This window comes from Centroberyx gerrardi, chromosome 19, assembly GCF_048128805.1.
Source record: "Centroberyx gerrardi isolate f3 chromosome 19, fCenGer3.hap1.cur.20231027, whole genome shotgun sequence".
NCBI classification, from domain to species: domain Eukaryota; kingdom Metazoa; phylum Chordata; class Actinopteri; order Beryciformes; family Berycidae; genus Centroberyx; species Centroberyx gerrardi.
Window position 1 is genome coordinate 21,762,105 of NC_136015.1, and position 23,797 is coordinate 21,785,901.

General features: G+C 43.6%; 1 protein-coding gene across 1 annotated transcript in view; it reads right to left on the reverse strand.

The window, feature by feature from the left end:
• Positions 1 to 621: 621 nt before the first annotated feature.
• The window catches only part of pou2f2a (POU class 2 homeobox 2a), a 67,642-nt gene continuing 44,466 nt past the window's right edge, over positions 622 to 23,797 (reverse strand). The window contains exons 2-16 of the mRNA XM_071916379.2: positions 17,157 to 17,222; positions 16,844 to 16,872; positions 16,000 to 16,056; positions 14,575 to 14,709; positions 11,917 to 12,201; positions 11,220 to 11,334; positions 10,633 to 10,724; positions 8,016 to 8,267; positions 7,420 to 7,561; positions 6,460 to 6,608; positions 5,633 to 5,830; positions 5,113 to 5,161; positions 4,259 to 4,406; positions 3,348 to 3,421; positions 622 to 968 (exon numbers count right to left, since the gene is read on the reverse strand). Coding sequence (XP_071772480.2) covers positions 622 to 968; positions 3,348 to 3,421; positions 4,259 to 4,406; positions 5,113 to 5,161; positions 5,633 to 5,830; positions 6,460 to 6,608; positions 7,420 to 7,561; positions 8,016 to 8,267; positions 10,633 to 10,724; positions 11,220 to 11,334; positions 11,917 to 12,201; positions 14,575 to 14,709; positions 16,000 to 16,056; positions 16,844 to 16,872; positions 17,157 to 17,222 — 2,138 coding nt within the window. The remainder of the gene's footprint in view (positions 969 to 3,347; positions 3,422 to 4,258; positions 4,407 to 5,112; positions 5,162 to 5,632; positions 5,831 to 6,459; positions 6,609 to 7,419; positions 7,562 to 8,015; positions 8,268 to 10,632; positions 10,725 to 11,219; positions 11,335 to 11,916; positions 12,202 to 14,574; positions 14,710 to 15,999; positions 16,057 to 16,843; positions 16,873 to 17,156; positions 17,223 to 23,797) is intronic.

Genomic DNA, 23,797 nt, shown 5'->3' on the forward strand with positions numbered 1-23,797 from the left:
TTGTTGTTTTTTTTTTTTTTGGTTTTCAGTTTTTGGTATTTTGGTATTTGGAGATTTTGGCATGTTTGTCATTTATGTCTTTGTGTGTTTCCCTTCTAGCGTTTTCTCTATTTGGTTGCAACCACACGACTTTCCAGGCTTGTTAAAAAAGTCTTTCCTTTTCTTTTCGCCACCCATCTTTCACACACAGTTTCATTTGTCTTCTCATCCCTGCCCTCATCGAGTTTTTTTTTTCTCCAGCTGAAAAAAAAAAGCATGTCGTTTCGTTTTTCCGACGCCGAGCAAACGCGCTCCTCACTGCCACCTCTCCAGCTGTATCGATAGATCATTATTATTTGGTTTCAAATCTCCCCCTCCGTTCTCCTGTTCTCTCTATCCTCTCCATCCTCCCTCGCTCTCTTTCCTTCCTCCCCTCATCCATCTGTGTATATTTTTGGCTTCAGTAGACTTCAGCGGGGAGAGAGAGAGACGAAAGCAGAGACGGATCAGACAGAGAGATGGCTTTGGTTGAAAGGCGAGGTTGTAAATTTGTTTGTTTTTTTAAAGCTCCTCGAACGCTCCGCTTCCTCCTTTTTCCTCCTCCTCGTCCTCTGATGGGACGCTTTGGCTGTCCGTCGGGCGTCACTCGGCCATGGTCCCTCCCAGGGGCGGCGGCGAGGCTTCGCTGAAGGAGCAGAAGGAGGCGGGGCTCGAGCAGGGAGAGGCGGAGTCCTCGGGGCAGGAGGTGGGGCTCATGAGGTCGCCGGCGCCGGGCGGCGGGGACCGGGAGAGGGCGGGTCTCGGCGCGCCGACCAATCCCATTGGGGGGGCGGAGGCCGCGGCCATGGAGCCCGTCGCCATGGGGAGGAGCGTGGGGCGGTTGAGGAAGAGGGAGGGGCGGAGGGAGGGGGGGGCTCCGCCCAGCAGCATGTGACCCGCTCCGACCTCAAGGCTGGAGATGGGCAGCTGGCCACCGCTGGCTGCCAGGGCTGCTGGAGAGGAGAGAGAGGGAGGGAGGGAGGGAAGAGAGGACGAGAGGGAAGAGAGGAAGACGGAGGTGGAGAGGGAGGAGAGGGGAAGACGAGAATAGAGGGGAAGAAGACGGTGGAGAGGGAAGAAAGGAAGACGAGGGTGGAGGGGGAAAGAAGAAGACGGGAAGAGAGGAGAAGGAAGGAGGAAGATGGGAAGACAGGATGACAAAGGTGGAGAGGGAAGACAAGAAGATAAGGGAGAGTGAGGGAGGAAGACGGAAGAGAGGGGGAAGACAAGGGCAGAGAGACGAGAGAAAGTAAAAGAGAGGGAGAAGAAGTAAGCGACGAGGGATAAATAGCGAAGCGGAGAGGAGGAAAACGAGATCAAGGAGTGGAGAAGGAAGGAAGGGAAAGAAGGATAAAAAGAGCGTACAGAGAGAGAGAGAAGACAGGAGGAAGAGAGGGGGAAAGAGGAGGATGGAAGAAAAAGAGAGGAGAGTAGGAACAAAGTAGATGGGGGAAGAGAGAAGGAAAAAAATGTGAGGGAGAGGTTTGTGAAGGGGGGAAAGAGGGATACAGAGAGAGGAGAGGAGATGGAAGGGAGGAGCAAAGGGTGGGGAGGGTGAAAGGGAAGAGATAAAAGGAGAGGAGGTAGAGGAGGATTAGAGGGGAAGAAAAGCAGGGAGAAGAAGAAAAGAGAAGGGTAGAAGATAAAAAAGACAGGAAGAAAGGAGATTCAGTCAGTGTGCGGTCAGTATCAGGAGGAATATTAATAAGTCTTGGCTTGGTGGAGATGAAGATGATGAAGAAAGGGTGTTTGAAGTGGTTTCTTGAAGTGGATATTCTTCTAATTTTGACAACTGAAACCAATTTGCTCATAAACGGCTCTTATATACAGTGTAGAAATAAACTGTTGAGAATGAAGGCGCGATGAAAAAAAGTTCTTAAAGTGTATAAAGAAATGAGTGAGAAAGCTCTATCGTTTGGAAGTGAATCATAGTTTCTATTCATATTCGGAAGTAATTTAAAGTGAAAAGAACATGATGATGAGGATGGAGAAGGTTGTTTAGAGCTTGCAGCATCCACACACACACACACACACACACACACACACATCTGCACACTCTTTCACGTGTTGATGAAATGAATCGACTGGGATGTTTGAGTGTGAAAAAGAAGGATTTCTATCTCATCCGGTGCCTGTCTGCCTTTTGCGCACTAAAATCAGGTAATTTAATGTAAAATGTTTAAAAAATAATCAAAAGTAAATAGCTGCCACACCCTTTTTGAATTAAAACAATGTTTATTAGTTACAAAAGGGATATTTCTAGCTGTTTTGTGAGTTTTAAGACTCAAGATGGAGGAAAATGCAATCCTCCAATCATTAAATTATATTGCAATAAGAGATAATAAGAGAATACCTGAATTTTTTTTATCTTAATCTTAAAATACAGCTGCCAATATTGAGCAGAATAACCCCTCTCTATCTGTCTGAACTCCTCTTTAACCGACTTTTGAATTTCAGTGTCGCATGCCGTGGTTTGACACTTTTATCCATTACACCGGCGAATACATTCTTAACATGGGCGGCCCCAGAGGGAATCACACCTCAAATCCTTTCACACACGCTCTTCATTCTGCCTCCCCCCGCCCCACTGCTCCCCCCCCCCCCCCCCCCCCCAGCCTGACTCCATCAGAGCCGGCAGTGCCAGACCGGCAGTTTCCATAACAGACTGTATCCTTCTCATCACCCCGCGGCCCGCAGGCCGGAGCGACGGCGAGCAGAGCGGGAGAGAAGGGAAGGTCTGAATCGGCGGTAAAAGGGAAATTGGGCCAAATGACGGATTTAAAGCAGAGCTCGACGAACCTATTTGTAATGCTTAATTGATTCGACAGCAGGTAATCTCTCTTAAAAGGGAATTTTAGAGGGGAAACTAGTTATTTAGCCAACGGGTCTCGATATTGAGAGCGGCGGATTGTGTGGATTTTATACTGAGGCCAGCCTGTTCAACTGTTTACTGTAAGCTGACTCGGCCTCCTAAGCCTCGCCATAAGGGGCTCTTGTCACTCGGCGATAATGGTAGTCTATTGTATGAGAATGAAATTGAATCTTTCACCATACTGAGCGATTCAAAAGTTTGTGCTGAGGAGGAGGAGGAGGAGGAGGAGGAGGAGGAGGAGGAGGAGGAGGAGGAGGAGTGCCGGCGCTCGCTGGTGGCGACTGGCATCACACAGGAAATTCATTTCAGACAGAATGGAAGAAGGGTGAAATGGGAATGGCAACTGGTCTTTAGAAATGGAGACTCATGAAGACTTACTGAGCTGCAGGGAACACACACACACACACACACACACACACACACACACACACACACACACACACACACACACACACACCTTGCATGGTAGCCAGGGGATTGCTGCCAATGAGGGCCTGGTTGATCCCTGTGCTTACTCCCATCATTGTGTTCCTGAAATGTGTGTATGGACCCCAAACACACACACACACACACCCACACACACACACATTCACACATGCGGAGAAAAAGAGAGGAGCAGGCAGGTTAATCAGTGCTACAAGCCCGATGGATTCAGTCTCACGTTATGATGATTTCTTTTTTTTTTTGTTTAAAAAGTAAAGTAGCTTCTTTTATTTTTGTTCTGCACCTGTCAGTTGTTCTCTAAGTCGAGGCCGCATGCTCTTGCCTGTGCACATATTTCTCAAAACATATTTCATGCGTCTTGACGTGTGGGAACCTGTGGATTTACTGCCAAACTGGTGGAGCAGGGTAGTGTGACATAGCGTCAACGACCAAATAACACGGATTCCCCAGTAAATATCTACTAGAGAACATGGAGTTTAAGGTGTGTACAGGTGGTAGAGTCCTTTCCCAGGGACAGAGTGTGTTGAGTATGCTGGAGAATATTTTACTCTTACAAAAGCAGCTGTAGAGTTATATTACAAAATGCCTGAAGCTCAAAATCTCCAGTCTGATCCGGTCTGTAAAAATTTAATCATTCAACTCAAATGACTCACTATACTTTAAAAAGAATCATAATTTGTTTCATATTTTGTGCTTTCATTCATTTTAGAATAGTAGGTGAGCCTTTTTCACATTGTGGAAATTAAAATTTTGTAATAAAAAACTGTATCATATATCCTCCATCTATCTATGAAGTGGCCAATGCAGCCAAACCCTTTTCAGATGTTTTAAAGCATAAATGTCACATGATTTCAGAGTCTATAGCTAGTTGAGCTTATGATGATCTGCCCACTTTTTTATTTACCACTACACATGGACACTCACCCAGTGTTGAGCCCGTGGGCCCCGAGGCTGGGAGGGGCGGGGCTGGCTGTGCTATGAGGGGGCGGGGTCACAGAAGAAGAGGCGGAGCCTACTGCGGCCGAGCTGATAGGAGTCAAAGGGCAGGACGCTGAAGGTGACGGACTGGTGGCTGAGAGCAAGACAAGAAGAAGAGATGCTGTTGGTGTTATGTAGAAGGTTGCGCTTTATGTATTTGACGTTGCTTTATCAGTGGAGGTTTCACTGCAGTAATAAATACATAGAGATTTTCTTTGCTGACACAATTTGTCATTAGCAATCAGAGGTGGAGTCAAAGAATCTCCTTGAACTCCATTCATCTTCAGGATAGAGAGACAATTTTGTGTTAGCTGGGGCTGGAAAATATTAGCCCCGGGCTCAATGGACCAATAAATTTCCAGCTGTGTTTGTAACCTGTCAGGTCATCAGTCATATCTGTGAAGCTTGGGAAGCCTCATACTGTAGCGGTCTATAAATCATGAGGATGAGTCACGATTCATGGAAGTAAACAACTCAAGATGGGGCCGAGTGCTTTCATGTTGTCAAGAAAAACATCATTGTTTTATGATCATTTTCTATTTCGGGCTTTTTCTCGTAGGACCCATGTTTTCAAAATGATGATTCTCGTGAAAGCCTGTAATGAGATTTACCATTTTTAGGCCTCTAAGTACTAACCTGCAAATATATAGATATCTACATCTCTGAAATATAGTCAGGACCAGTTTAATCTTCCTTTATTTGACCTTTGGGTACCAACAACACTTTTTAAAAGCACTGGTCCAACCTTCTATAATTTACAGACCTGACTATACACAGGACATACAGTATATACAACTAACCTGTTGTGCTGAGGCTGGTGGTAACCTGGGACAGACCCTGACTGGATATCTGAGAGAGAGAGAGAGGGAGAGAGAGAGAGAGAGAGAGAGAGAGAGAGAGGGAGAGAGAGAGAGAGAGAGGGAGAGAGAGAGGGAGAGAGAGAGGGAGAGAGAGAGAGAGAGAGAGAGAGAGAATCAGAGGGGCACAATGACACTAGTTATATTTCCATCCAACTGTCAAGCAAATTTTAGACATAGTTTTTGAATGTTGCAAAATATCAAATGTGAATTAGGTGCATTTCCATCAGCTGGGTTGAAGTGAAGAAATCAGCTTCTTGAATGTCAAAACATCCACAAGAAAAATGGAAAAAGAGCCTTTCAAGAAGTGATGAGAGAGAAGTTATTACTCTTTAATGTCAGCCAATGTTGGCCGTATTTCATTCTTTCATCGACGCTTTCATAGATAGATAGATAGATGTGGGCTACAAGGTGGATCGTATCATCTGCAGGCTGCGGTGCAGGCGGTGCTGGTGGACCGTACCATGTGCGGGCTATAGCAGGGGGCTTTGTGCGTCACAACAGGCGAGGTTTGGCTGGGCAGGGGAGGGGTGGCGCTGCTGGAGGGGTTGATGCGTTTCTCTTTCTGCCGGCGGTTGCAGAACCAAACGCGGATCACCTCCTTCTCCATGTTGAGCTGCTCGGCCATCAGCAGGATCTCCTCCGAGGTAGGCTTCTGGTTCTGAGGGAGAAAACACATTAGATGGAGGAATAAACATGGGAACATAGTGCGCGATCTCCGAGGAACGACTCCGGTGGGAAAATGGTGAGATAGAAAGTTATCGAAGATTTGAGCCTGGGTTTGGGATATAGGGGTGGTGGAGGGAAATCAAGTTTAGATAACAAAAAACATTGAATAGATTTACACAAAAGCAATTAATGGACACCCAGCAAACATTCTGACATTGAATAGATGTTGATAGGACTGCCCCGACATTGAAACCAGTGTACATATAGCACCAAAGTTGAGACGATATTTGTAGTCGTCCAGAGCTGCTACCTGCATCATTTTGTGAAATCAGGACCTAAATATCTTTCTGATACCAATTCAAAACAGTTTCCAAAGCTGTTTAAATATTATTTTCTTTGAATGCCATAATATCATATTGTGACAATGTTGTGCTTGTTGAGGCTGACATTGAAGCTGCATGTCTTGTAAACCTTGCTGGGCAGACTGACAGATGAAGATAGTTAGCTAGCTGGTTAGTTAGCGAGCTAGCTGGACAGACAGATGTCAGACAGACAGATGGTAGACAGACAGATGTCAGACAGACAGATGTCAGACAGATAGATGGTAGACAGATGTCCTACCGTGATGAAGTTGCGCTCTAAGGCCACGCGGACGTTGGTCTCGATGCTGGTGCGTTTCTTCCTGCGTCGGCCGGGCAGCCCCTCGAAGCCCACCATGGGGGAGGAGAGGGAGGAGGGGCTGGGCAGCATGCTGTCCACCGCCATGGTTTCTGGGAGAGAGAGAGAGAGAGAGAGAGAGAGAGAGAGAGAGCGTGAGACATAACAACATGCAGGCCAACTGATATAGATACACAGATGGACAGAGAAGGAAAGGCAGTGAGGCATGTGTTGATTATAGACTAAGAGGGGTTTGTTGAATTGAGCAAAGAGAGAGAAAAGAGCGCCACCTACAGAAACTCAAGCTCAAGTGATCTCTGGTGGGAAGTGCAGTGCAGAAACACCACGGTAACGAGCGCTTAGCAATAAAGATGTCTCCAAAATTAACAGTAAAAGAATCTCACGGATTACCGCTTGAGGCTCATACTACTGTTGCAATAACCGTTGACAGATTGTTGAGTGCAGCAGCAGAATGAGCCTCTAAACTGCTCTGCGTCAGCTAAATACCTAAAATGTTTTGTAAATGTCTGTACTGCAGATGTACAGAAACAGCATGTGGCTCCTAAACATATGAACACACTTGTAATTCTTTAAAGAAAGAGAAACCGAGAAGTCCTCTGTTGAGATTGTTGCCAGAAAAACAAACCGTCATCTATGTGTGTCAGTTGTTCTCATGTTTAGCTCAGTCATCATCATTAATCATCAATCATTAATGACTGCTTGAAAAAGTTACACAACATTTGGATGATGTTCAGTTTAACTTGGCACAATTTCTATTCATTTGGAGGAAAACAGTTGCCTTTAAGTAAAAAATAAACTTGTTTTCTTGACGTCGCTTTTTCAACCTTTGAGGGAAATCTCAGGCTCGGCATCCCGGGTCACCCAGGTGCAGGACGCCCGCTCTGCCTAGGCGTGGGTGCTCACCTGCGTCACTCAGCCACTTCTCCAGCAGCGGCTTCAGCTTGCACATGTTCTTGAAGCTGAGGTTGAGCGCCTCGAAGCGGGAGATGGTGGTCTGGCTGAAGTCGTTGCCGTACAGTTTGCCCATCGCCATGCCGACGTCTCCCTGATGGAGACAGAGAGAATGAGACTGAGGCACAGCGGGGAGCATGGAGACACACACACACACACACACACACACAAACTCATGTATCGGTTAACACATTAATATACAGACAAACATAAACACAACCTTAAAACACACACACACACTGCTGTATACGCACAACCATCCTTCACATTCCCATCACCAACACACCCTAATACCCCCATGCACCAGACTCCACACACACACACACACACAAATCTTTTCACACTCACACACACCCCATTTCTCAAGAATCGAGTGGGATGTAAAAGTATGAGGATGAGCAACTTCAAACTTGTCCTGTCTGCCCAGTGTCTGTCTGCCAGTTAAAAGAAATGTCGCGGCATAACACACACACACACACGCACACACACGCACACACACACACACACACACACACACACACTCTCTCTGTCTCTCCTCCCTGTTTTACCTGGGTGAACCCCAGCTTGATGCGTCTCTGTTTGAAGGTGCGGGCGAACTGCTCCAGCTCCTCCAGGTCGCTGGGCTCCTCCCCGTGACCGCCGTGACCCCCGTGGCCTCCGGGGGTCAAGCCGGAGGTCAGCGAGGAGGCCATGGTGCTGCCGGAGGCCGAGGCCACGCCGCCGGACGACACGACCCCGATGCCGCCGCTGGACACTATGGAGCCGCTGCTGCTGACCGCCACCTCACTGCTCTTCTCCCTCTGGAACGACAAGAAGAAACCGAGTGAATGAACAAGACACACATGGCTGCCTTACTGAATATGCCTTTTAATGTTTTTTTTTAGTGTATTTTTAGCATGTGTTCGCCATAAATTAATAAAAAAATAATTTATCTCTCCACTTTTCATCTCCACTTTTCAGGAATTGAAAGAAACATGTTTAGTCTAGTCTAGTTTATTTCTATCGCCCGTTATCACAGTCATGTCTCAAAGGGCTTTACATGCCATCATATACATGTCATATACCATACTACATCATATATATACACATCATATACATCCTATACTAGGTCATATAGATGGTTTACTGCATCATATACATACTACTCTGTTAGTTTCTGCACTCAGGCCTTTGGGTTTTTGACATTTATTAGTTCTGGCATCATGACATGTTCTTTGCATGAAGGACTCAAGGTTTTCAAGGTTTTTCCAGGCCGCTGTGCCATGAATACACATAAGGCGATCAGCTGGGAAACATACATAAAACAATGAATTTGACCTTGGGTGCCGTGAAAGAATCAACTAATTTGACAGGCATTATGCATGAGTATCCACCCATCTGGTGCTCCAAGCAGGATAAAACAAACACTAAGAATTACTTGCAAATACGATTTAACCCTCGCTTTCCACTCGGTCAGTTCAGAGGAACAGAGAGACAGCAAGATGAAACATAACGTGAAAGCAGGAATTTGACCCTGGGTGCCTTGGGAGAATCGACTAATTGGCGAGGCAACATGCATGATATCTGTTGCCACACAGCTCATTTACATTAGCCGTCTCTGTGCATAAAATACATAGAAAACGAGAGCATGTTTGACATGACTTCATCACCGCCTAATGAAAGATCTATAACGGCCCTTGGGTGTGTGAGGATGCATTCATGCATGACGTTAGTGAAGATGAAGGTAGAGGAAAGAAGGTGAGCTATTTGGCTCGGTGGTGAATATATTATCAAAGCCCAAGGTGCCCAATGGATTCAGGAACCTGTCTGTTATGAAGAAGAGCTGCTGTGACATGTGTTTTGAATTCAGCAGCTGCCGAACAGGTGAAGGAATCATCGCCGGGCAGATCATGGACATTTCCAACAGCTGCACAATTCTTTTCTTTTTCCAAACTGATAACAGTGTTGGGTTAGGCTAGGGTTGAGATATTGAAGGAAGAATTTTAGGTAATTTAGAGTTTTAGAGAGTAATTTAGAATATAACAAAAGGGCTGGGTGGTATTTAAAACCAGTATGGATTCCCACAAAGGCAATACGTTGTTGTTGTTTTTTTTACAAAACTGCCATCAGCGATATAGAAATGCTTTCGTTCCAAAATAAAATTTGACACCACCATTTGATACCCATAGCTGACATGAAAGTAAAACTCATTATGAAAAAACAAGTTATTATATATAAAAGTTATTATCTATAACAACACCTTCTTCTACCAAATACTAAGATTGGTTAGAACGGACTCATTTATATTTTTGAGCTATTGTGTAATTCATTTCAAAACTTTTTCTAGAAATGGGGACATAGTGTATATGCAGCATCTTGGAATAAAATCCTTCATATATATTTTCTAATTTAAAAAATCCCCATTGTAAAGAATTAGGAATGGATATCAGGTAAGAACTGAGCATTTTGAGTGAAACCTACTTTGTTACAGAGATGTCAAAAATATAGAAATATATATATAGTCATACTATTTAAATAAGTGAATTATATGCTGTGATTATTTTGTCCATACCGCCCAGCCTTACTGCTCAGCCACCTCACAAGTAGCAGACTGCTACTAAAAAGGTTCTAATATACAAGACTATCAGGCAAAATTTTCCTTCTGTTCTCCTCCTTGGCTTTTATTTTTATTTCTTTTCCCAGCCCGTCTCTCAAAGGAATGCCATCAGGCCACTATGGCTCTGATCCCTGAACTCTTCTCTACTCTGGATATAAGTCACTGTGGAAATGAATATCAGCTAAATGCCTAAAACTTAATGTAATGTAAGTGACTTGCTGCTCTACAACATCTGTCTGGTAAAGCAGAGCTCGGCTTGAAAGACAATGGCGTGTTTTGCATTCTGCAGGTGGTTTTTATTAGAGGAAGGCTGATAGTGGTGAGTTGTCAGTCTGATTGACTGTGTGCTGTTAGAGGATCGATGAACCAGCACAGATTCAAACAGATCTGTTTGATTTGCTTGTAGAGGCAAGTCCCCCTCGTCCTGCAGCAGGTGTTAGTACTGAAGTCTCACCAGGTCCGTCTCTGTCTGCCTCACTCATATACACCTACCTTCTCTCCCTCACACACACACGCATGCACACACACGCACACACGCACACACACGCACACACACACAGGTTTCCTACCTGTGCTTGGAGTCCCAGGCGGGGCGGGGTGGTCAGGAGTCCCCCTGGGCTTTGCTGAGGTAGCTGAATCAGATTTGGTGTCGAGAGCAAACCTGGGAAAGGAAGATAATTAATCAATTAATCAATTAATCAATCAATCAATCAATCAACCGACAAATTAATTAATCGAGCATAGACCAAATGATGTCTATAAATGTAATGCGCAGCACCTTCAAGCAATAAAGAGTGGCTTATTGCATTTATGAAATGACAGTAACAAACCATTGTCATTAAAACACATGCAAATGTTCAGTAAATCAGTTAATTTTAATCATAAATAATTACATATTAACCATAATGCATCAACCATAAATATGAATCAAATGTGTATCTTCTGCCAAGCAATATAGTTCTTGAACAGTCGCTACATGAAGTGGCTGCTAAGTGACATATAAGCACCAGTATGAGTGATGACTGTGGGTGAGCACAGTAATATTTAGATTAACTGTTACTGTATGTGTTTATCAGGCATTTTACAAAGTCTCCGCCCGTGACTCAGCCAATCAGAAGCGAGGACCGGAGCTATCTGTGGTGTAAGTTGACCTCACCCTGCTGCGGCTGCTGTGCCTGTGCTGGCTGAGACAGGAGGAACTGGGCAGGAGACTGGAGAGGGTGACCGGGCATCAGGACCAGCTGCTGCAGCTGCAACAGCTGCTGGATGTCCTGCAACACACACACACACACACACACACACACACACACACACACACACATACACAGACTTATAGAGACACACTTCAAGACACGAGGCTGAGGCATATCGCTACTGCTGCTGCTGGGTGGCAACCTCGCAACTAAACGTCAAAGTCAACTTCAACAACGTCAGCAACCAAGAAAAAGATTAAAATTTTAAAATTTTGCAGTGGGTTTTGAAAAGGTTTCATGAAAAGAGAAGTGTCATAAAGGGTCATAAACCCAGAGAGGAACATCCTTCAAGTAAAAACATTAAAATCACCAAAATGGTAGGGTCAAAGGACCTTTAGCAGGGATGCAGTGGAGGGTAAACCCACCTAAACTCACCTTTTTATTTGCATGATAAAAGTTTATCCACCTGACATCAATCTTTATGGTGTCAATTTACATTATACATCATAGTAAGTACTGCTAAACTGATCTAAGTTATATGAAGATAGGGTTAGAAAAAAAAGACTGCGTTTGAATGAATGCGTTTCTGAAAAGAAAAGTGATTCAGGAAACAGGCACACAGCATTCAGTGCAGCTCTCAAACTGATTGGCTGCTCATACCTGGGCGGTGAGCTGGATTGGCTGCGACAAGGCCAGCTGCGGAGGGGGCGGGGCTTGGACCTGTTGCTCCTGTTTGGTTGGCTGTTGCTGCTGCTGCTGCTGGGACTGTGATTGGCTCTGCTGCTGCTGCTGCTGCTGCTGCTGCTGGTTGGCTTGTTGCTGCGCGGCGGCGTGGGCGGCGTGAGCGGCGTGGGCGGCGTTCGACTGCTGGACGGCCGCCGCCAGGAGCTGAGCCTGAGCCTGCTGCAGGAGCAACTGCTGCTGGGCCGGGAGGAGAGCGGCGAGCTGGGGGGGGGGGAGGAGCAGGAGGAAGAGGAGGAGGAAGGAGAGGTAGAGGAGGTAGAGGAGGTAAAGGAAGGGGAGATTGAGGGGACGAGGAGGAAGATGGGAGGCGATGTAGAGGAAGAACAGGAGGAGGAGATGGAGGGGTGGAAGAGATGGAGAAAGGGAGGAGGAAGAGGAAGAAAGGAGGAGGAGGAGAAGAGAAGTAGGTAAAGGAGGAGAGAAAAGAGAATGAGGAGGCAAGGGAGAGAGAGGAGAAAGAGGAGGACAGCGGTGGGAATGGAGATGAAGATGGAAACGGGCAGAAAGGAGGAGGAAGGGGTTGGAGGAAGAAGAGGAGGGAGGAGGATAAAGAGGGCGGGGGGACGAGAGATTAGAGATTAGGAAAAGAGAGGAGCAGGAGAACAAGAAGAATAAGAAGGAAAAGGAAGAAGATGAAAAGGATTTAAGGGCAGAAGAAGAAGACAAAGAAGGAAAGGAAAAAGGAGAAGGAACGAAGGGGAAGAGGAGGCAAGAAATAAGCGGCAGAGCCAAAAGAAGAAAAAGGACAGTCAACCCAGGGAGAGAGCAGAAGGTAGAAAGAATGAAAGACAGCACAAAAGAAAGAAGTGTTAGTCAGGAGAGAGAACAGAGCGGTGTCAGCTAGGTGTAGGTGAGTATTTCAGCAGGCAGTAAAAGCATGACAGAGCAAGACAAGCAAGAAAAACCACCCACGTAACTCACACAATAATGTTTAGCTTCGGTGTTGCATTGTACTATAAATACTGTCATTTTACTACGGTTTGTTCAAGTCATTGCTTGTCCTTTTAAGCGGCTGAACTACTGTACATTCTCTGTGCATTTTCCTGTGTGCCAGACAGTGCATGCTTGTATTTTTATCACAACGGCACTCCTTTTAAACCCTGGAGTGTTTACTCCTTTAGTTTTATGGGTAAGAAAAGACAGCAGTTAGACAGCAGTTGCTGAGGGCAAACTGATGCTCAAATTCAGCTATTTCTTCATGTGTTTTTAACTGGTATGAACACCAGAGAAGGGAAATGACAGCAAAGAGTGCAGACAAGTCCATCACACTTAGCTCAAGTTACAGGAACTGGAATCAGATTTGTTTTGACGCCCATCTGCTGCCAAAATCTCTAACCTGGCAGGATGACAGATTAACCAAAACTCTGTCCAATGAACAAGCTACTTGTGAGTCATGTGACTTTTGTTTACAAGACCTGGTTCACTTGTAATCGGGCGGTGTGAATGTAAGTGCACCAAATACAAAAATGCAAACAATGCAAACTTTTCCACTGTGGTTCAGAGGAAAGAAAGCAAACGGTAGGTGTGATCGCACCCTACGTGTCAACTCCTTGACTTCCTAATAGGGATGCACCGATGCCACTTTTTCAATGCCGATACCGATTACGAGTATGAAAGTTTAAGTATCGGCCGATACTGAGTACCGATCCGATCCATTACTTTTACTGAACAGTGCAGGCTTACTTCCTTAGTTTGGGGTCAATGGACAAAATTATTGAGATAAAATCCTTGTTTTTCCCACTGTTTGAGAAATACAGGCTTCTATGTGCCACAAATGCATAAAATCAAGACAGTTTGCTTTTATTTCTTACATGTTGCTCATGGTTTTCGGTATCAGATTTTAGTCTTGGGTAAAATCTCCGATACCGATATTCCATTTTAGCCTGGTATCGGCACCGATACCGATACCAGTATCGGCACCGGTGCATCCCTACTTCCTAAAGCTTTTCATGGGTGCAAAAACTTCAAGCATGTGTAAAACCAGTGACATAACCCCTGATTGGTCAAGCAATTGGCCAAGCAAATTGTCTTGCACCTATCACAAGTCTTAGTGCTGACTTGGAACATTGCAAAGGTTTTTGTAGCCACTAAAGGTTTTAGTAAATCTGGACCAAAATGTGCTAATCTTGGCTTGGCAGATTGAAGTTCTGTACATTATGAAGTGTATAAGTGTATATCTGGTGCTGCCATATTTCCAAAGCCCTTTTCATGTAAAATCTTATATATAGAAATGCTGGTCAGGGTATGGTATGGGTCCATCAGAAGTCAGCTAAGTGCTTTTCTCAAAAACACCTTTTTTTTTACACAGCTACACAGATCGTGGCCCTACAAAGACGATGCTTTCAAGCTCATCTCATCCAGCAGAGGAAGAAATGCAGGAGCTGAGTCATATTGGCTGCAGTAAACGGTCAGCATGCCGGTGTCAAGCCAGCACTCGCTCACTCCTGATCGTTGACTGCTTGCCAGACATTGTGAGGAGTGTGTGTGTGCGTGTATGTGCGAACACGATGCGTAGGATATTGTACACGTGTAGATTCTGTGTGTGTGTGTGTGTGTGTGTGTGTGTGCTCTCACCCCTGCTAGCTGACTGCCAGCCAGCATCAGCTGTGTGTGGTGGTGTTGGGTCTGCTGCTGGGAGGGAGGAGGAGGAGGAGGAGGAGGAGGAGGAACGGTGCTTTGGGTCATCTCAGAGCTTTCCTCACTCTTTCCCTAAAGGAGACCACAAACACATGATTTCTTCACCAGGTGTCCGCGTTTTAACCCACAATCACCTCAGTCACATTCCCACAGTAACACACACACACTGATCTGGGAGCTGCTTCACAAAAATCGGACTTTTTAAGATTCTTGCTGCATTGCCGCTCTACTGCTGCTCCACCTCCAGGAGGAAGTGTTTGGAAAGGTTTATCGGAGTGATATAGGATAGGTGCAAGATGGAGGCAGGTTCTGCAAAGGCTAATGCTGTATAATATATAGACGGTATAATTTATTTTACCCTTGTTTAACCAGGTAAAGTTTAAAATCTCTTTTGCGAGAGAGACCTGGCCAAGACAGCAGCAATAAGTTCAAAGAGACAAAGAATTGGCAGCAGAGAGTCTCTAATCTCTCTCTCTCTCTCTCTCACACACACACACACACACACACACACACACACAAATCAGGTCAGGGCAATGCATTATCTCAACAGAATACTTTCGTCTCAATATTCAGCAAAACACAGTGAGAGATCAATGCATATTCAGCAGATCCCAAGTCTCAGCAGCCGCATCATTATGAATGCTGCAGAGTGATAATGTGCTAAAAGTACGTAGGATCCGTATTCGCAAAACATTTGCGGTATAAAAATGTCACTCAGGGCCAGAGAACAGGTCGATTTTGCAGTTACTGGTTCTAATTTAGGTAGAATAAAACACAGAAGCAGAAGACAAATCAGACTGTGCAGGTGAGAAGAAGAAAAAAGTGTTTACTGGTCATCGGTCCGGAGCGAAGCGTCCATCATCATCGTTTCCATGGTGTCAGGAACATTCCAAAGCTGCTGACCTCTGACCTTCAGCTGTCGTTACCTCCCCACTGCTCTGTCATTACCCGTCCATCACTGCTGCACTGCTGGACTGGACTCTACGTCTATCACTCTGTCTCTCTGCAGTCAGCTGTGTTTTTCTCTTTTCTTTCTTTCTTTCTTTCTTTCTTTCTTTCTTTCTTCAAACAGCTCTATCAAACTTTCTCCAGAGAGGTGAGTGTTCTCTTTGTCCCCTGTGCTGCTCAAACCGGCTCTTCAGTTCCCAGTAAAGTGGGCGTGGCGAATGTCGTCGTGGTGAAAACATGCTGATTTGCATATTAGACACCGCTTGCAAGAGCTTCACCCAAGCCAACGACGCGGACACCCGGACTGTAATAGATGCAGCACAGTGTGCACGCAGAAACACACACACACACACACACACATACACACACACACACACACACACACACACACGCTGCATGTCGGGGCTCGCTCACCTTGCTGCCAGCCGGGGCGGGAGAGAGGCTGAAGGGGCTGGTTTTCATCGGCTGGACCTGCAGCAGAGAGAGGATGATAAAATCAAACAGCTCACACACACACACACACGCACACATCACTCTTCATTATGCAAATCCACACCAGCCGATGACTTTAATCTGTGTTGACACGTTCTGGGTGAATCACAGTTACATGGCACTCTCACTGGGCAATGCTGTGCTTGTTGTTTGGCTTCATACATCAACAGCAGACAGTAGAAAACAGTAAAGCCTGTACATCTCATATTGACAATGTTCAAGCCAAGTGTTGCCTGGAAAAAAATTGACCAAATGGAGATCCACATCACACCGAAAAAAGTGTCACTATAAGGTATATGGATGGATTTTTTACTATATATGAAAGGTTTTGCTCAAAGATTCTATACATCGATTTTAGTAAAAAAAACACTTCAACAATATTCAATAATACGTTTTACTTTCATCCCAGCCATCAGTTTGTCAGAGCAGCTGCCACATTTTTCTAATTTTGTGTTCGTATAAATTCGTATTCTTGGAACACGTTTTTGGGAAGGATGTGTCGTTTATTACCTAACAAACACCAAGGTACCTGAAGAGTAACTAACATTTTAATGTGATGATTTAATTAAGAAATTGCTTCTGTCTTGAATGTTTTAATATCGCACTTGCATCTTAATCATTTATAATTGTATCACTGTAATATGAAAATCATAGTTTACCGAAACAGCTCCATATTGATCATATTCCTAGTGTTACAAGTTAAAAAATAAATTGAATAGTACAGTTGTTTAGCGTCATAGTTTAAAATGAATGGAAGAACACCAACCTGATCATCAGGGCTGTTTCTGTCAGAGTCTGAAACACAAAAGGACATGAGAGCCACTTAGACTGTGTGTGTGTGTGTGTGTGTGTCTGTGTGTGTGTGTGCTGATAAGGGCGACTGAATCAAAGTTGCACAAGTGTGATGACTAAAATGACTCAACACAACCGTTTGAAAGGGATAATATGCAAAGATATCGGATTGTGATGAGGAAATAAATATGTGAAATTTAGTTGAACACAAGTAAACATGAATGTGACTGTGTGTGTGTGTGTGTGTGTGTGTGTCTGTGGGTGTGTGTGTGTGTGTCTGGGCGTACCTGAGCTGTCCCCTGGATAGTCAGCCCCAGGCTTCTCCTCCTCTGCTGCTTTGGACATCCTGATATCTGCAGGAAACACACACACACACACACACACACACACACACACACACACACACACACACACACACACACACACACGTGTCAGAAAGGGATATAGAAGATTCACAGAAGTACATAAGACCCTGTTAAAGCCCTCCAGGTCAGAGAAGTTGACCGGTGAGCGGAGGGTTGCTGGTTCAAATCCTAAACTGTGTGGGGAGAGAGAATGAGACAGCTGCTGCCCGCCCGCCCCTGAGCAAGGCATTCAACCCTGACTCACATTACATATAGCTCACTTATTGACTTTTTACCAGGACTCCACAAAAATGTTATTCATGTTTCATAATCTCACTCATTCTCTCTCTCTCTCTCTCTCTCTCTCTCTCTCTCTCTCTCTCACACACACACACACACACACACACACTAATAATAATGCTACTAAGTGCATCAGTATCAGATAATGAGAGCCAGACAGACACCATCTTTCTCTTTTTTTCTGTTTGTAGAAATTTCACAAATTGAAAATTGCAGCATTATTTTACTGCAATTTAGAGAAACATGTTCATACAAGTTACATGCTCAATAGTTGTAACTAAAAAAAAAGGTAAATAAATGCTAAATAAAATGCAAATAAATATTTTTTTTTTGCATATTAAATAAGCTGTAAATTAACTTAGCATAATTTAAATAATTCCATATAAAGCATTTAATTATAATAATTTGCATATGAATATTTTAAATGCCTAATTCATTCAATTAATTAATTCAATGCTTATTTATTCAGTTAGTTTATAAATGTAATCTGAATGGAAAGAATAGCAGCTTTATGTAAGGAAAAGCAACAGGCTAACAGTCTATATAAACATCAGTGTGTACATTTAAGTGGTGAAAGGTAAAAGTATCTCAGCAAGCCTAAATATTTATCGTAATTTTGTGTGATTGAAAAGGAACAAACTTTATTTGCACAAACATTTGACTCATTGCCTACTGACCATAATGAAAAACAACTGTAGAAATGCTATAACTAATTTCAGAGGGACAGCCTACTATACAAATATCACAGCAAAACTATAGACCATATAGGAATATTACAGGAATATCATAGGAGATAAACAATTAAAAAAAAAAATACCGTAAAGTCTTTAAATAATGTCTTTAAAAACTCACTTAAAGTCCTTATTGTTATAGGATATTATTGGATTATAGCGATTCTTCCATAGGGGAAAAACAAAATGTATACTTTATGTATACTATTTGCTTGCTTCACTCACCACAACGCACGGAAGCAATGTATATTTTTTACTTAATGATCAAACCCGAGTTTCAAAATTCAGTCAAATTTTATATTTCAAGTGGGAAGAGAAAACGGGTGAAAATTGCTGAAAAACAACAGTCTACATTTCCAACGCCCCTGTTTAAACTACAGGAGTCGCTTTTTAAACGGCCGACAAAAAAATAAAAAAATCTGCTTCACCCTCCGGACAGAAACGTCGCATTTTCGTTTCAATGGATCTTCTGCCATTTCACTTAGAAACTGATGGCTGAAGGGTAAAAAGACGGCTGATTGTTTTTGATCTGAAATATCGGGATGTGTCACGTGTAGGAAAGAAATACGGTCGAAAATAAAACAGAAAAATATGAAATCTAATAGACGCAAAATTACACTTCATGGAGAAATATTAATGAAAGGAATATGCAAAAGGAGATGAGCTGAAATTAATGTTAAATGAAATTTGACGGGGGAGTCGGTACTCACTCACTGTACACACACACACACATACACACACACACACACACACACACACACACACACACACACACACACACGCTCTGATGGTCGCTAATTAACTGCGGCTCGTTAAAATGAAGCAGCCTTAATTAACCTCAAGCCCCTCATAGAGAAACCATAACAGAACCTGAAGAGATTCATTCCAAAACAGTTTATATATTTTTTGGGGGGAAATAAATTGCTTTCCAGAAATTCATCGGTCCATATTTCAAAAACACTGATTCTTATATTCACAAAAAGCATTACTGTTTTCTAAGCAAAGTCAGTGCAGTTATACCAATTAATATAATTAATATTAACCCAGAATGTAGTTTGCTGTCATGTATTTTGTACCAACAAGGGTCTTTTTTTTTCCAACTAGTGGACATCTGATTTTGGAATGAAACTCTTCGTGGAACCATAAACAGGCAATTACATTTACATTTTAGCTGATGTAATATTCTCTTATCTAGAAAATATTATAAACTTGAACTCCTAGGTCACTGACTTAAAAAATACAGAGTATTCCTGTCAACATACAGAGAGAACAACCAGCACTGTGGTAGAATTATCCCCAACCTATTCTCTAAATTTCTTCTTTTAAAGGGGCTCTATTATAGGAATTCAAATTTTCCTCTATGTATGTACATACAGTATATGGACAATAATGAAGACATCGTTCAAATTAGATTTTGTTTGAGTGGTTAAATTTCAAATTATTGCATTTTCCAAAATCCATAAATGTGTGTGACTAACCCCAGTAAACAGATCACAGCTGGACTTGGTCCTGATTGGCTCGCCTCAATAATAAATCGCTAAAATCCCTCCAATCAGGACAGTTTTCGGCACCTGAAGTGAAAAACCTCTACTCAGCAGGTTTAGCTCTTTGAATTAGAGGAGCTGCTGCTGTCGGCCAATCAGGGTCCAGTATTGTGACTGACTTAGTCTTCACATTCATTCAATAAATACACCTGCTGACTATGCTGCATTTATTTGTGAAACAGCATGAAGAACATCATTCTCATCCTGAGCTGTAGTAGTCTATATTTGAAAACAAAACCATGAAAACTGAAGAATATCCATTTGCTGTCGTGTGAAAACCTTGTAACTCCATTTCTGGTGATTTTCATGTTTTAACTTCAGATTCCTCTGTGGGCTGAGGAAACTGTGTGACCCGCTGGCTGCTGAAACCCTTTCAAAACCGGTTTTCTTTATTCCTGAGAAGTTGAGGTTCTGGAGACACGAGGGCCTTTACATTTTACACACTTCTGTTTGTAATATTGTGTTGTTTTCATGTTTAATGTGACCTACTAATGTGAAGAAATCCTTGTATATGCAAACTTACTTGGACTGATTCTGGTAACATCACACTCAAATGTGGCTCTTTAAATGTAACAGTAATGCAGCTGAGATGAAGGATCAGTTTTTTACGACTGGTCGGCCTAACACACCCTCGGTACACACTCCGTTCACGGCGACTTCTGGGCTTGCAGCAGCAATTAGTCCGAGAGGAACGACGGCAGAGGAACGGGCTTACCTGAGCACAGGACATTACTCAGCACCAGCGCCGCCATCTTGGATAAAAAACGCTCCTGTTCCCCCCCCCCCCCCCGCCTCCCTCCCCACCTCTCCGCTCTGCTTTCTTAATTTCTGTCTGTCTTGCGCTCTTTTATCTCGTTCTGCCTCTCTGTCGCTCGGGAAAATCACGACAAACCCGAGCGGAAACAGTCCGGCTCGGTGCTGCAGCCCAATAATAAGAGACATTTCGACAAAGGAGCTTGAAATTTGAGCTGTGTGTGTTTTAGTGTCATGTTTGGCACGAGGTTCACGTGTCTGACAGGAGGCAGACTGTAAAAAAAAAACTGTAAACAACCAAACTACACCTGAAAAAACCACATCTAACATCCTCTACCTTCCTCCTGCTATAGCTTCCTCCCTGCTGCCTCAATGCCTCCTTTATAACCCATGGAGCACACACACACACACACACACACACACACACACACGGAAAGCCTACACTTTCTGTATGATACAGAACATGTGAGCGAGGGAAAGAAAGAACACTTGAAAGAGAAAGAAGAGAAGGGCTTATTGGAAATTATATATAAGCCCACAGTGTGCGTGTGTGTGTGTGTGTGTGCGCGTGTATGTGTGTGTGTGCGTGTGTGTGTGTGGTAATCTTATCATCAGGGTCACAGCCAAGTTCAAGGTGCGATGAGAGGAGGTGGAAAGGAAAGAGGGGGGATGAACGGGTAGAGAGAGAGAGAGAGAGAGAGAGAGAGAGAGAGAGAGAGAGAGAGAGGAGATGTGAGGTCGTTTCCAGAAGCCGCAGAGGACAAAATTGAGAATGGGAGGCGAAATGAGAGAGGAGGGAGAAAAAAAAAAAGAAAAGAAGAAGAGGAAGAGGAGAGAATGAAAGAAAAGGAAGAGGAGAAATGAGGAGGAGAAAAGTGGAAAGTGTTTCACAGTTGGAAAGTGTTTGGGCGGCTGGACGAGATCTGTTCACACCCTCATCGTTTCTCTTTTCCTTTTCAATTTCGTCTGGTTTCACCCGGCCTCTGCGCTCTATATCTGATTAGACGAGACGTGTTTCTGCTTCGCCGGCAGCTAATGGCCGCCTCCTGCCAAAGTTATGTTTAAAAAAAGAAAGTGAGAACATTACTTTGGCCAGTATTAAGACAGTTGAGCTAGTGCCATGTAAATCTTAGGATACTTTAATTGTGTTTTTATTATATTTTGTGTAAGTTATTTTGTCTTCCATCGAGGATCATGGTGGAAATTTGTATTTTAAATCACACTGTCTTGTGCTATTCGCTGGGGCCAAATATACATGAATGTGTTTTTGTTTTATCATGTATTTTTCTATTAATCAAATCAAATCAAATCAAATCAAATCAAATCAAATCAAATCCACCAGCACTAATTTCCTGAAAGCCACATTTAGAGGAAAATACATATATTTTCAAGTGACTGACCAGTCTGTGTAGAAGAGAGTTGCAGTTGCAGAAAGCAGCCAGATGGTGGCAGCACCCTCCTGCTGATGCTGAGCAGGGATGGAAGAGTGTGTGTGTGTGTGTGTGTGTGTGTGTATGTAGGGGGAGGGGGTGGGGTGGGGTGGGGGGGGTGGTGGGGGGGGGTACATGGATGAAACCACAGACTGTATGAAACCCTCACCACATCCCTTCCTACACTCTTTAAACAAAAAAAGACGACCAACTAGCTTGAACAACAACAACAAAACCCTTTGAAATTTGTCCTTGCAGGATCACCATTCCAGTAATAATTCATTCGACCCCTTAAAGTGGAAAAATGATCTTTTGTATTCAGAAGTAAATGCTTCTGACGCCGCAAAAGTCTGTTCTCTCACTTGGGGAAAACACATTTGGAAAGATCTTCTCAGATAAACTAAATAAATGAACAGCCCGGCACATGAATAGACTCAGGTAAAAAAAAAATGGAAGCACACAAATTGCCAGAACATAAAGATCCTCCAAAGATTTAGAAGCATTTTTGTATTTTCAATCATGTCTACAATTTCAGGATCTTGGTAATAAACACAATTTTAGCAAAAATGTAACTTTCTACTTAAAATGATTACTAGGTGACACCAATGCATTGTCTATTTTAAAATCTGATGTCCTGAAAACATTCAGTTGCCAACTTTTGTATTGACTGACCTGAGTTACATTATACAAATATACCTGCTTACAAGTCATAAGTATATTATTAATTTATTGAGTGTGTAAATCAGTGTGAATTGTTGCTAAATTCATCCGAAAGAGTGTGAAATAGTAAAAAATATTTTCTAACACTGCTACTACAAACACAGACCAAGACATACACAGACCTTTTACTTACACACGATTTAAAACAAATATAATATGCTAAAATGCTGGATCCATTTCACTCAAACATGGGCTGTATAGAATATGCTCCCTTCAGACACACACACACACACACACACATGCATACACACGCACACAGGAGGAGCATCATTTCAGGTTGCTGCGTCCACTCAGCATATGAAGAGAGGAGCCCCATAAAACCATTTTATCATCCATGTCCCCCCCCCCCCCCTTCTCTCTCTCTCTCTCCCCCAAAAAGCCTCAACTGCCCCTAACCCCTCTGGCCATGGGTCCTCTTAACCCCCACCCCCCACCCATCCCATCCACCTCATGTATGCTAACAAACCAAACGCCCCAACCTATTTCACAGACACCCCACTTTAATCTGCCTCTCTGAAGCCCCACCGCTCAAAAACAGCATAACAAATACAACACAACCATTTTACAGAATGTGCAACCATTATTTTATACATCAAGTTTTCTCTGGCCAGGTTCTTGATTAGCCTCAAAAATGAAAAATGTCACAAATGTCCCTCACATTGTTTCCGATATATTTCACTACAATTTTTCTTTCCGTTGTCTCAATCAAACCCATTTCATGGACGCTTGTCTTACACATTTACATTTTTTTTTTTTATAACTGTAGGTGCTGAATGTACAGCAGCTACTATAAAGTGACTGTCCATGAAATCTTCTTCCACCCATCTGCTAATGTCATAGAACTGTATTTCCCTCGAGTCACGACTCAAAAGCCCTGAAACAAATCTCCGTTTGAACAATAATACCAGTCAGTTTCAGTGGAATCCCCCTTTAAGTTGCCTCGCCCCGCTCCCTCCCTGTCCGTGTCCTGCACCCCGGGGCCCTCTGACAGCAGCCGCCTGGAAGAGAGGCGCCCGGCCCCACCCTTCAACACCCCCCCCCCCCCCATCCCTCCACCCCTTTTACTCATCCTATCAGTGCTAATAGCAGAGAGAGAGAGAGAGAGA